The sequence below is a fragment of the Aedes aegypti genome, chromosome 1 (assembly GCF_002204515.2).
Source record: "Aedes aegypti strain LVP_AGWG chromosome 1, AaegL5.0 Primary Assembly, whole genome shotgun sequence".
Lineage (NCBI taxonomy): Eukaryota > Metazoa > Arthropoda > Insecta > Diptera > Culicidae > Aedes > Aedes aegypti.
Genome location: NC_035107.1, coordinates 35475048 through 35487741, shown reverse-complemented (window position 1 = coordinate 35487741; position 12694 = coordinate 35475048). Strand labels below are relative to the sequence as shown.

The 12694-nt window shown below is 43.8% G+C and overlaps 2 protein-coding genes across 6 annotated transcripts in view; one reads left to right on the top strand and one right to left on the bottom strand.

The window, feature by feature from the left end:
* Nucleotides 1-12694, top strand: part of LOC5571722 (coronin-7) — a 73416-nt gene that overhangs the window by 23136 nt on the left and 37586 nt on the right. The window contains exons 2-10 of one of the 4 annotated variants that reach the window (XM_021839383.1): nucleotides 8162-8735; nucleotides 8806-9359; nucleotides 9420-9572; nucleotides 9783-10283; nucleotides 10517-10819; nucleotides 10918-10935; nucleotides 11005-11186; nucleotides 11248-12144; nucleotides 12206-12687. In XM_021839383.1, the coding sequence (XP_021695075.1) occupies nucleotides 8240-8735; nucleotides 8806-9359; nucleotides 9420-9572; nucleotides 9783-10283; nucleotides 10517-10819; nucleotides 10918-10935; nucleotides 11005-11186; nucleotides 11248-12144; nucleotides 12206-12687 (3586 nt within the window). In that variant the 5' untranslated portion in view covers nucleotides 8162-8239. The remainder of the gene's footprint in view (nucleotides 1-8161; nucleotides 8736-8805; nucleotides 9360-9419; nucleotides 9573-9782; nucleotides 10284-10516; nucleotides 10820-10917; nucleotides 10936-11004; nucleotides 11187-11247; nucleotides 12145-12205; nucleotides 12688-12694) is intronic. The other 3 variants (XM_021839384.1, XM_021839385.1, XM_021839386.1) reach the window with 3 other exon arrangements.
* The window catches only part of LOC5571723, a 60991-nt gene that overhangs the window by 22775 nt on the left and 25522 nt on the right, over nucleotides 1-12694 (bottom strand). The gene's annotated exons all lie outside the window — the stretch shown is intronic.

Sequence of the window (12694 nt, the reverse complement as noted above, 5' to 3'; positions counted from 1 at the left end):
GGAACATTATGCCGTTTTTGAATTGTCAAATAAGAGCCCCCGTCGATAACCGCAAAGAGGTATGCATTTTCATTATATTCATTTAGTGGATTACTGAACACCTAACATAAAAAATGAAATACACGTCAAGATATAAAAGTGAGTCATGATGACTCGCTTTTATATCTTGACGTGTATTTTTTTTTTGGTTTTCTATGACCATGTAAATTTAAGAAGAGACGTCTCGCTTTTTTTATGTGCATCTGCTATGACTTAAATTTACATGATTTTTTCGAAGTGTGTACGCTGAGAAGCAGGCCCAGCCCCAGTGAGGACGTAAATGACAAGAAGAAGAAGACATATAGTTTTTTGACATGCAGTTGATTGTGAAAGTCAAGTAAGTCAAGTAAACATGTTTGAGTAAAAAAATGAATTTCCAGTAACACTCAAAATTGTTTTTACACAGAAAACCACACAGGAAACGTAATTCCTGAGCTTTTTTTGTATGTAAATCAAAACTGGGCAATGATATGTAGTTTTTTTTTGGCATGAATCTACTTGTAGAAGTCAAGTAAAGAAATTACGTTTCTTGTGTGGTTTTCTGTATAAAATAATTTTGAGTGTTATCGGACATTAATTTTTTTAGAACATGTTCACTTGACTTTCACAATCAATTTCATATCGAAAAAACTATATGTAATCACATTGAATTTTAAGTTACAGGGAAACGGGTCAGAAAAAAGAGTTTTTCGTAATATTTCGAAATTTTGAGTGTAATCAAAAATTTAAAAATCTGCTGAAACATGTTCACTACACTCAAACAAGCAAATTAATGTCGAAAAAACTACATGTCTTCGCAAAATTTAATGTTTTATCGTTAAATTTGTGAAAAAAAAATGCGTTTTTCAAAAAAAAAACTAGGAAGTGCCAACTTTGGGTAGACTCATCTATTTCAAAAACTCAAAAATGAACATCAATCTTGAATAGCGTGTGGTTCTATTGTTGAAAATTTTTTTGAAAATCGCTTCGAAAACTACAAAGATATACATGGTCAAAGTTGCACTTCCGACTCTCTGAAAGGGGTTGGGTGTACAGTTGGGTGATGAATAAGTTTCTTGTAGCAATTACACAGCGTAACAAAAATAAGATTTTTGCGTGTCTCAAAGATCAAATTATGTGTTTCTAATAGATAGAGATAGAGGTTGCTGTATCGGATGCCGTCGCTAAAGTTGTATAAAACACTGTTTTCATTGATGTGTACATGAAATTTGAAGTATGATTTATCAATTTTTTTGTGATCTAATTCACCATGCATGTAAAATAGGACTTTAACTTTTATTTCGGATATAATTTAGTTGAAATTGCACATTGAATTTAGAACAAATTATTTTTTTTTAATATGCTTACTGCTCCATACAAAATTCTTCGTTTCTCTTCTATGGCAAAGTACAATACTTTTCTAAGCCTTCAGAAATATTGGGTGAGCATCGAAAGCACGATGAATTTTGTTGATAAGTATTGTTATACATATGAAGCGTGTATTCCGTGGCAAATTAAGCTGGCAAATGTGTATGCAAGATGGCTGATATAGTCAAATATTACATTTTCAACAGCCAATATTCCAAAATCTAGACGTGCTACGATATATCTGAAAACGGCAATGGATTCAGCAAATCTTATTCAAGCAAATAACAATATTTTGGTGCTTGAGACAAAAACGTGTTCCGCAGTGTTATTACTGTTAGCTCCTCAGGATTTTCATTAAATATAATCTCAATTGTTCTTTTCATGAGCCAGAACTTTTGGGGTCAACAACAAACCATTGCACGCTTTACTAGGAATGAGAGTACCATGAAAACGACGTTGATCGAGTTTGTATGTATATTGAACAGATGATAAATAGTTTAATTTATTTCCCATGATTTCTGCTGATCTTGTATATTTTTGTCGAATCGTGGGTAGGACAATCCCTTGACTGCCCTACCCAATTGTTTTTGTGCGTAGTACATGTCCTACCCACTTCCCGCTCCACTGTTGAAAATGTTTCATAAGAGCAGAAACAGTGATTTGAAGATTTAGGATTCGCCTACTGTTGAACGGTCCGTGTATTCTTTATGGCGTGTTCAACAACTAGCGAGCATTTATTATCGTAAATAATATCCTCCCAAAGTTTTAAATGATTCGGAAGAAATTTGACTGTGCACGCGTCATTCGGAATTCATATAGAGATTACAATAGAAAACGCCAACCTATTGTGTTCACCCTCTTCGTTATACTAATTGAATGGAAAAGTGAACAAACTCTTCTCATGTGAAATTTTTCCAGCTACAACTTTGTCAAAGACCACATGTTGATTGAACGTCAGGATACATTTTTGGTGAAGTTGTAGCTGGTAAAATTTCACATAAGGAGATTTGATTCACTTTTCCATTGATTATTATGCTGCAAGTTAGAGGACTGAACACAAAAGGCTCAGCTTTCAAAAGTTGTTTCCATATAAACTTCAAATGGCGTGTACACAACTAAAATTCTTCCAAATCACTTCAAATTTTGACACAGGATGGCCACCGAATTTCGATTTTGAAATTCCCGCTTTTTTCCCGGTTTTCCCGGTATATTTTACATAATTTTCCCGGTTTTTCATCTATTCTTTCGAACAACTTTAATTGAGCTTTTGTGTATCAAAAATCGTTTCTATGAAAAGCACTGCAACATATTTTTAAAAATTGGTTTAAAGATTTTCAGTTGTTTTTTTTCATAGTAATTTGATTGTTTATCAATAGTTTCACTATTGGAACAATAAGTTGACTTTTAGATTGTCCTATGGAATCTTATTCCGAAAACTATGGCTATAGTATTCATCTGAATCGATTTGTCTCGCGTACATCGAAAATCAATGGAGCTCCGGAGCTATCTATCATAGGAAAGAGATGGTTAATTGTGCTAATAAAACATATCCTACTCTAGAAACGACAGGGATTTAATTCGAATGCTCTTTGAACCATATTTATCAACAATATGTCCTTTAAGCCAAACTTTAAATTGACAAGTTTAAGTTTTAAGATCTACAGAATCTGACAACCGTTCGCGGTGAAGATTTGATGGATTGTTTGCATTCTGGTAATGATAAAACGAGCTCTGTTTGGTTCTCAAGACTCGTGCTCTTGAAATTTCTAGGTTTGGCTTTGGCTTATCATCATCTTAAGTGCATCTTAATGCTGAATTTCAGATATTTGGCCGACAAAAGCCCCAGGTGTCTAAGTAAATCATCAAGATGCCCAATTGGTTCTTTACCGTAATTGAAATTATTTCAATTCTTAATCCTCTGAATTTTCTTGATAAAAATAAAGAGTTCTCTAAAGCAAATAAGTTTGAGGTATGGACGAAACAAGGCCACACATGTAGATGCACTTACCTAGGGCTCGCTCACAATATTAATAACACCAAAAATGGTCATTTTTGACATCCACACACTCTCTTGTAATGCTTTTTGTATGAATATTCTACACATTTTATACGAGCTGTAACAGCTTGATCGTTATTAAAATCGTAAATGAGCCCTTATTCAAAACTTTGTCGATTAGATCACTAGTGACATATTAAAAGCATTTATAAATAGGATTGTTTTCCAGATAAGTTGTATTGAGCTAAGATATTGATTATTGAGATAAGATATTGAGCAATTACAGAAGAATGATAAACCAATCTGCAATAAGTAATTCAACTTCGATTCAAAACGTGAGTACAAAAATATATAGAGAAAAATTCAAAAAATCGCCCTGACAGTGCGAGGACGAAAATAAAAAAAAATGTTTCGAAGCATTCACTCCCAAAACGACAATTCGTCCGCTGGGGCGTGCTGCTGTCGTCATGATTATGGTTTCCGAAAGCAATGTCAAACTCATTCATGGTTTCAAAACATTCGGAAAAAAATATTTATTTTCACCGCTTAGTTAAAGTAATGAATGAAATTGAATGAGATCCAATGGTAGAGAATTCATTTATCTACCCAATGATATTTTTAGATGCAGCGGAGAATGTCCCGAAACGTGTTTTCTTCAAGTGCAAAAATCGCTCAGGCGAAAGTTCCAATGAAACTAACCTCACATATCCTGGTTTTCCAACCTCAAACTAGTGCTCCTACTAGCCGGATCTCAATTTTTATGAAAGTAGTGTAATAATACAAGAAACAAACGTATGTAGAACAAAGAGAATGGATATTCCTACCTTTTCCGCCTATCTGTTTTACTGTTAACCGTTTTATATGAGGAAAATAAAACATTTTCCCCACAGTGGCATGTGATAGATGCGTGAAAAATCAAATCTCTCATCCCCTGACTACTTGCGCTACCAAAGTATAGATGGCTAACAGTATGTTGCGTTTCGCGATTGGAGGCCTATTGCTAAGAGAGAAAAGAGTGAAACATTTTTAAGAAATATGGTGTAGCATAGAAGAAATTGAATCATGAATGTTTGAAAGCAACTGGTTCAAAATTGCGGATGCCTCATGGAAATATCATTAAACATAAATACTTTCTATATCTTATTTTGGAGGTTGGTTTGTAGATTACTGCTTGAAGATGTTCGTTCAAAACGATTTTCCCGGTGATCGCCTCAAATTCCCGGTTTTTCTCGTCTTTTTCCCGGTGGATCCAAATTGCCGTCTTTTTCTCGCTTTTCCCGGTTCGGTGGCCACCCTGGAATAATGTTCATCTCAATTGACACCGTTTAAGGCTAAGTAGCCCGTCATTCGTTTTTGCAACAATGATGACTTTTCAGCTTGCATTTCAAAGTGATAAAACTCAGTCGTGATAGTTTATATTGAATTGAAAAAGTATCACTGTACGCGCTATCATGCATAAAGTATGCTTATACTTTTTCAGTTGTGTCAATGAAAAACCAACTGGTTTTCTTTGATTCGAAATCGTGGGATGAATTAGAAACAATCATCAACGGCGCGTACAAGTTTCAATGACGGCCTACTTCGCCTTAAGCATAGGGGAGCAAAAACTTCAAAATTTACATCAGTCTAATGTTTCATTTATTTAGTTAACATCTAAACAGGTAACACTGAATCAACAATTTCACGCCACAATACTCGGTTCGTGGCCGCATCCTTCCATCCTCGGTTCAGCCCCACGCTCGTCAAATCGATACGCACTTGATCCGCCCACCTAGCTCGATGCGCTCCACGCCTTCTTGTACCAACCGGATCCGAAGCGAACACCATCTTTGCAGGGTTACTGTCCGGCATTCTTGCAACATGCCCTGCCTATCGTACCATTCCAGCTTTGGCCACCTTCTGGATAATGGGTTCGCCATAGAGTTGGGCTCGTGGTTCATCCTTCGCCGCCACACAACGTTTTCCTGCACACCCCAGCTGTTGAGCCCTTCTCACCGCACAATACCTTCTAGCACAATATTGAACAACAGGCACGAACGTTTATCACCTTGCCGTAGTCACACAATTTTGCACACCTCCATCGTCGCTCTTATCAGTCTCGTGAACTTCCGAAAAAGCTGTCCTCGTCCATGATTTTCCATAGCTCTACGCGTTCGATACTATCGTATACTGCCTTGAATTCGATAAAAAGGTGATGCGTTGGGACCTGGTATTCACGACATTTTTTGAGGATTTGCCGTACAGTAAAGATCTGGTCCGTTGTCGATCGGCCGTCAACGAAGCCGGCTTGATAACTTTCCACGAACTCGTTTACTACAGGTGACAGACAACGGAAGATGATCTAGGATAATACTTTGTAGGCCACATTTAGAATGGTGATCGCTCGAAAGTTCTCACAATCTAACTTGTCGCCTTCCTTGTAGATGGGGCATATTACCCCTTCCTTCCACTCTTCCGGTAGCTGTTCTGTTTCCCAGATTGTGCCTATCAGCCGATGCAGACAAATGGCCAGCCTCTCCGGGTTTATCTTTATGAGTTCAGCTCCGATACCAATCTTACCAGCAGCTTTGTTGTTCTTGAGCTTGTAAATGGCATCCTTAACCTCCCTCAAAGTGGGGCTGGTTGGTTTCCATTGCCCGCAGTACTGACGAAGGCATTTGCTCCGTTGTCCCGTCCTGCAGTGCTTGTGCTCTCAGCATCATTCAGATGTTTGTCGAAGTGCTGCTTCCACCTTTCGATGCTCGCGACACGAAGCCGTTGCGGGACGCGTTGAGCTTCTGATAGAACTTACGTGTTTCTTGAGACCGGCACAACTGTTTCATCTCCTCGCACTCCGTCTCCTCCAGGCGGCGTTTTTTTTCTCCCGAAAGAGGCGAGTCTGCTGTTGCCTTTTCCGTCTATAACGTTCCACGTTCTGCTGGATCCCTTGCTGCAGCATGACTGCCCGCGCTGCATTCTTCTCCTCCAGAATCTGCCTACATTCCTCGTCGAACCAATCGTCCCGTCGACTCCGTCCCACGTACCCGACGTTGCTCTCAGCTGCATTGTTGATAGCTGCTTTCACTGTTCTCCAGCAGTCCTCAAGAGGGGCTTCATCCAGCTCACCCTCGTCCGGTAATGCAGCCTCGAGGTGCTGCGCGTATGCAGCTGCGACATCCGATAAGCCGCTTTATGTCATACCGAGTCGGTCGTTGGTGCCGTACGTTGTTAACGACGGAGAGTTTTGGGCGCAGTTTAACCATCACCAGATAGTGGTCAGAGTCGATGTTAGCGCCACGATAGGTCCTGACGTCGATTATGTCGGACAAGTGCCGTCCATCAAGCAGAAAGTGGTTGATTTGTGATTCTGTCTGCTGTGGTGATCTCCAGGTGTATCGGCATTGAAGGCTGTGCTGGTAGGTGCTACGAATGGCCATATTTTTGAAGGCGGCGGAATTAATTAGTCGTAAGCAGTTTTCGTTCGTCAGCCGGTGGACACTGAACATTCCAATAGTCGGTCTAAATTCCTCCTCCTGGCCAACCTGAGTGTTTAGATCTCCTATGAAGATTTTGACGTCGTGGCTTGAGCAGCTGTCGGACTCGCGTTCGAGCTGCGCAAAAAAGGCTTTTTATCATCATCAGTGCTTCCGGAGTGAGGACTGTGCACGTTTATTATGCTGAAGTTGAAAAACCGGCCTTTGAGCCTCAACTTGCACATTCACTCATTGGCCACCACCCGATCACGCGCCTCTGCATATTACCCATCACTATATAAGCTGCTCCCAGCTCGTGTGTGTTGCGGCAGCCCTGGTAGATGGTATGGTTACCTCTGAACGTTCGCACCATTGATCCCTTTCAACACGCTTCCTGCAACACTACGATGCCGAATCCGCGGTTCTTTAGCACGTCGGCGAGTATGCGTGTTCTCCCGATGAAGTTGAGAGATTTACAGTTCCACGTACCGAGCTTCTAATCGCTAGCCCCTTTACGTCGCTGTGGTCTTCGCCGATTTTCCCGGTTCATATTCTCTCATTGATTATTCGTTACTTGATTTTTTTATGGCTGGCTTGCAAGTCCTGACACCAATCCCCTAGATTTCCGGAGGACCTTAATTTTCGGAGGGCCATAGTGTGTAGTTTAGCTAAGAGTCCTTCTCTGGCACTCAGACGATGATCCAGGTTTGCAGAAGTAAAAACAAACCCCCTTTCCCTATCAGCATACGACACGGTAAAAAATCAGCACGTTCGATTGAATAGATTGATCACTTGACTCAATGCAAAACACCAATCACCATGATTTGAAGGGTTCTAACCTTGGATTTGCTCTACTGTCTCTAGAACTAGACTCTGAAGTGAAAAGTCGTTGATTTTGAACATCATGTCTTTTCTACGAAAGCAATCATTGACTGCTCGTTGTAGAAAGTGATTGAAATCAATTCAATCCTTTCAACAGATGCGAGTTGGTGTCAAGGTAAGACACTAGACTTGCACTCCGAAGATTGGTGGTCCAAATCTGCATCAGGCGGAAATGTTCATTTTTTTTTTATTTCAAATCAAAACATGCAACGTTGAATTCAAGTGCTGTTACCTTGATTTTGTCTAGATTCAACAGTAGTGACCACTTCTAGAAACAAGATAAGTGAGCCAGTATACTGACAAAATATTATTTGGATCCGTTTAGTATTCGCTGAGGGGTGAGGGTTTAGTATGTTTGCTTTCACTCAGGCCTATACGGGTTAAAACTAAACAAAACTGACTTCGAGAAATCGCTATTGCTAATCTCTCAATCCTTTTTTCACAGTTGGTCTCCTAACTCGATCGTCAGAATCCGCGACAATCCCGCAGTCAAAGCCGACAAGCGCCCGCAAACCCACGAAGCATGGCATGGCGATTTAAGGCCTCGAAATACAAAAACGCAGCCCCGATCGTTCCCAAACCGGAGGTATGCATCCGGGACATTTGCGTAGGATCCTACCAGACCTATGGTAACAACATTGCAGCCTCGGCGGCGTTCATCGCCTTCAACTGGGAACATGTGGGCTCCAGTGTGGCCGTGCTGCCCATCGACGACTGTGGCCGAAAGAGCAAAACCATGCCTCTGTTGCATGCACACACCGATACGGTAACGTATCTGGACTTTTCTCCATTTCACGATGGCCTACTGGCAACCGGCTCGCAGGACTGTCTGGTGAAGGTGTGGCACATCCCGGAGAAGGGCCTCGAGAACTCAATCTCCAATCCGGAGTGTTCGTTTTCGACGAAACAGCGAAGAGTGGAGACGGTCGGGTTCCATCCTACGGCCGATTGCCTTCTGTACTCGACAGCCGTGGGATGCGTCAGTCTGTGGGATTTAACATGCCAGCAGGAGTCATTCTGTGAGTAGCGATTTGATGGTCTTTGAAGGGTTGAAGTCTAATTTTGGACATTTTTCTCCTTTTACAACAGCGAACAATCAACATCCGGAGGTGATTCAGTCTCTCAGTTGGAAACAGGACGGCAAGGTCTGTGCGACTAGCTGTAAAGACAAAATGGTACGAATCCTGGATCCCCGGGCGGAGACGCCAATATCTATGATAGCCGAGAGTCACCAAAGCATCAAGGACTCCCGAGTGGTATGGCTGGGTGATCAAAACCGAATTCTGACTACTGGGTTCGATGCCGCTCGGTTGCGGCAGGTCATCATCAGGGACTTGAGGAACTTCTCAGTACCGGAGAAGACGCTGGAGTTGGACTGCTCTACGGGTATCCTGATGCCGCTGTTCGATCCGGATACGAACATGCTGTTCTTGGCGGGCAAGGGCGATACTACGATAGCCTACCTGGAGGTGACGGACAAGGATCCGTATCTGATAGAGGGCATACGACACTCGGGAGAGCAGACCAAGGGTGCCTGTTTGGTGCCGAAGAGGGCACTGCGGGTGATGGAGGGCGAAGTGAACCGAATTATGCAGTTGACGTCGAATTCAGTGATTCCGATCATGTACCAAGTGCCGAGAAAGGTAATTTGTTCAGTGACACGTGGTTTGGATAATGAATGACGAACTTCTTTGCACTTGTAGACTTATCGAGACTTCCACAGTGATCTGTATCCAGACACAAACGGGTTCAAAACAGAGCTAACGGGTACGCAATGGCTCAACGGAGTGAACATGGCCGTTCAAAAGATCAGTCTGGATCCAGCGAAGCGAGAACTCGGCGAACAGCCTATTATCGTAAGTATCCAGCCAAATTCAAACACTACGCTCTACGACCCTACTTTCTTTGGTGTCACTAACCGAATGAATCGCATCAATGCATCTCATCTATGTTTCCATATATCATTCTTTCCTATTCTATTGCTGACCTCCCCCGTTCGGTTCTACTTCTTCACACTAAAACTCAAAATTGCGTAAAACGATATTCTCCGCGTTACGAACTCTCAGGTTCTGAGAGGTAACCTGAATGAAGTAGTCAAGAACATCGCGAACAAATCGAAAAATGCATGCACCACGCCCATCAGTACGGCGGCTAAGATCGACAAGGAAGCCACGATCGTGAAGCCCACTTTTGTCCCAATCAAGGACAAGATCAAACAGATGGAACAGCAGTCACACAGTGAGAAAAGCGAGTTCGAACAGAAGTTCAAGGAGGTGACCTCGCTCAAGCATACCGAGAATGCCAACATTGTTATCGAACCGAAGCCTTGTTACAACGAGAACGAAAGTAACGGCAACCATCCGGAACAGCTCGGCAGCTTGGACGACCAAGATGGCAGCATGGATGATCCGATTCAGACTGGAGAGGTGACACCTCCGAAGCCACTGCCGAGGACATCCCGCAACAACTCAGTCACCGATCCACCGGTGGGATCCGGTGAAGAAGTTCCCGTCGTTCCGGCACCTCGTCCGGTGGCCAGACCAAGAATGTCCACCACAGGATACAAGGTTTGACTCGATTGGAGTTGTGTTCTGGAGTGTATTTTGAGTTTGTTCCCACAGAGTTGTTGTTGTTGGTAGATATTCTGCACGATCACGTCTTCCTTTTAGTTAAGCACGATCCCCTAGGTTTCTTTTCAGTTTTCCCGAAGTATCTTCCCAATCTCATGTAGAGATCATAGTCCTAACAAATACCTTCCAAGCGTTTATATGACTAACTGATCACGATTTCGTATCTACAGCCCCGCCTAGGCCCAAAGCCGTTCAGCAGTACGGGATCTTCGGGAGAGTTCTCCTTCGACAAGGTGTTCAACGTCCCGCAGGCCCCCGGTTCCGAAAACGGAGATTCGCAGAGGGACTCAAATGACAACACTCAGGAAAACAGTCTGGTGTCTAACGGAAGCGTGGAGGAAACTCACGAAAATGGTAACTGCAAGGAACCGGAAGCATTCGCGGAGATGACTACGGAAGAGGTCGTCATGCGACCGAAGGTTACGGAGGAAGACGACAAACCCCGGATCATCTCTACCGCGGAACGAAGAAAGGTAACGACGATAGATTTCGACCACTGAAGTCCCTAACCGAACTAATCGATAACTGTTTCTCTCTAACGCTCACTAACCTCTGTAACTGTTAACTGTAGTCTGGAGATCGAGAAAAGGTTAATATGTGAAGTTTCAAATCACCCGCCGAACATCAGACTAACCGAATGCAACTGCTTACTTTGTAGATTTTTGAATCCAAGGTCTCCACGGAATCGGAGGACCAGTTTGACGCCGCCATGGAGGACAAGCCGAGTCAGTTCGAACGATTGAGTGGCCAACGAACAAGCATCGCCGAGCGAAGGCGAATGTACGAGAACCGATCGCAGAGCGTCCAAGAAGAAAAGCCAGCATCACCGGTTCCTCTCAGGTAATACAATCTCTCGAATCATCTCCAGCTCGAAATTAACGTCAACTGTTCTTTTCCGCAGACGCCGAGAATCCCTCAAAGTCCGCGGCGAACAATCTAAGACCGACGAAGAGGTCATGCCTCCGCCATCCAGCGTAGAGTTCACGAGGAATCGTAGCGATCTGTGCAAGGAAAATCTTCCCGCGGACATCAACAAACGCAACAACGCCAACTCCGCCAACACCACATCCAAGCGAACCTCGACAGTTTTCGGAAGAGTGTCTAAGTTCCGGCACCTGAAGGGAACACCCGGTCACAAGTCCACACACATTGAGAACATCCGTAACCTCAGCCGGCAGATCCCGGGCGAGTGTGACGGCTTCCAGGCGAACTCGGAGCGAGTTGCCGTACCGATTTCCGGGGCCGGAGGCAAGATTGCAATATTTGAACTCAGCAAACCTGGTCGCCTGCCGGACGGAGTGATTCCATCGCTGGTCAACGGAAACAACATCATGGACTTCCAATGGGATCCGTTCGATAACCAGAGATTGGCGGTGGCGTGCGATGACGGCAGCGTGAAGATCTGGGCTATCCCGGAAGGAGGCCTCACGGAGCCGACCAACGAACCGGAGAAAGAGTTGGTTGCCCATTCGGATAAGATCTACATCGTTAAGTACCACCCGCTGGCCAAAAACGTGTTCCTCACTGCTAGTTACGACATGACGCTGAAGATCTGGGACTTGGATACGCTGACCGAGAAGTACTGCCTGAAGGGACACACGGATCAAATCTTCAGCGCGGCCTGGAGTCCTTGCGGGATGTACGTGGCTACGGTGTCCAAGGACGGTAAACTGAGAGTGTACAACCCGAGGAAATCGGAAACTCCTATTCGAGAGGGAACCGGACCAGTGGGAACTCGCGGGGCGCGCTTGGTGTGGGCCATCGAGGGAGAGTACATTGTCGTAACTGGATTCGATAAGTAAGTTTTGAATACAATTTTCTTTTGTAGAACCATTCTCACCATTTGTTTAAACCTACAGAGTTTCCGAACGACAAATCTACGTCTATAAAGCGACGGACCTGGGTGCCCCTCTCGGAATGGTGGGCTTGGACGTGTCGCCGGCCATTCTGATACCGTTCTACGACGAGGACAGTTCGACAATCTTTGCCACCGGCAAAGGCGATTCCACGATCTACTGTTTCGAGATTACCGAAGAGTCTCCGTTCATCTGTCCCCTATCGCACCATCGATGTTCATCGTTAACGCAGGGCTTGAGTTTCCTGCCGAAGAACCAATGCGACGTCGCATCGGTTGAATTTGCCAAAGCACAAAGACTTACCAACGGAACGGTCGAACCGTTGAGCTTCACCGTGCCACGTATCAAGAGTGAGCTGTTCCAGGATGACCTGTTCCCTCCGACCAAGGTCCTGTGGGAATCAACGCTGTCGGCGGCCGAGTGGTTCACCGGTCGTGACAAACCCGCCCAGCGGATCAGTCTACAGCCCGAGGGAATGGATTCATGTAAGAT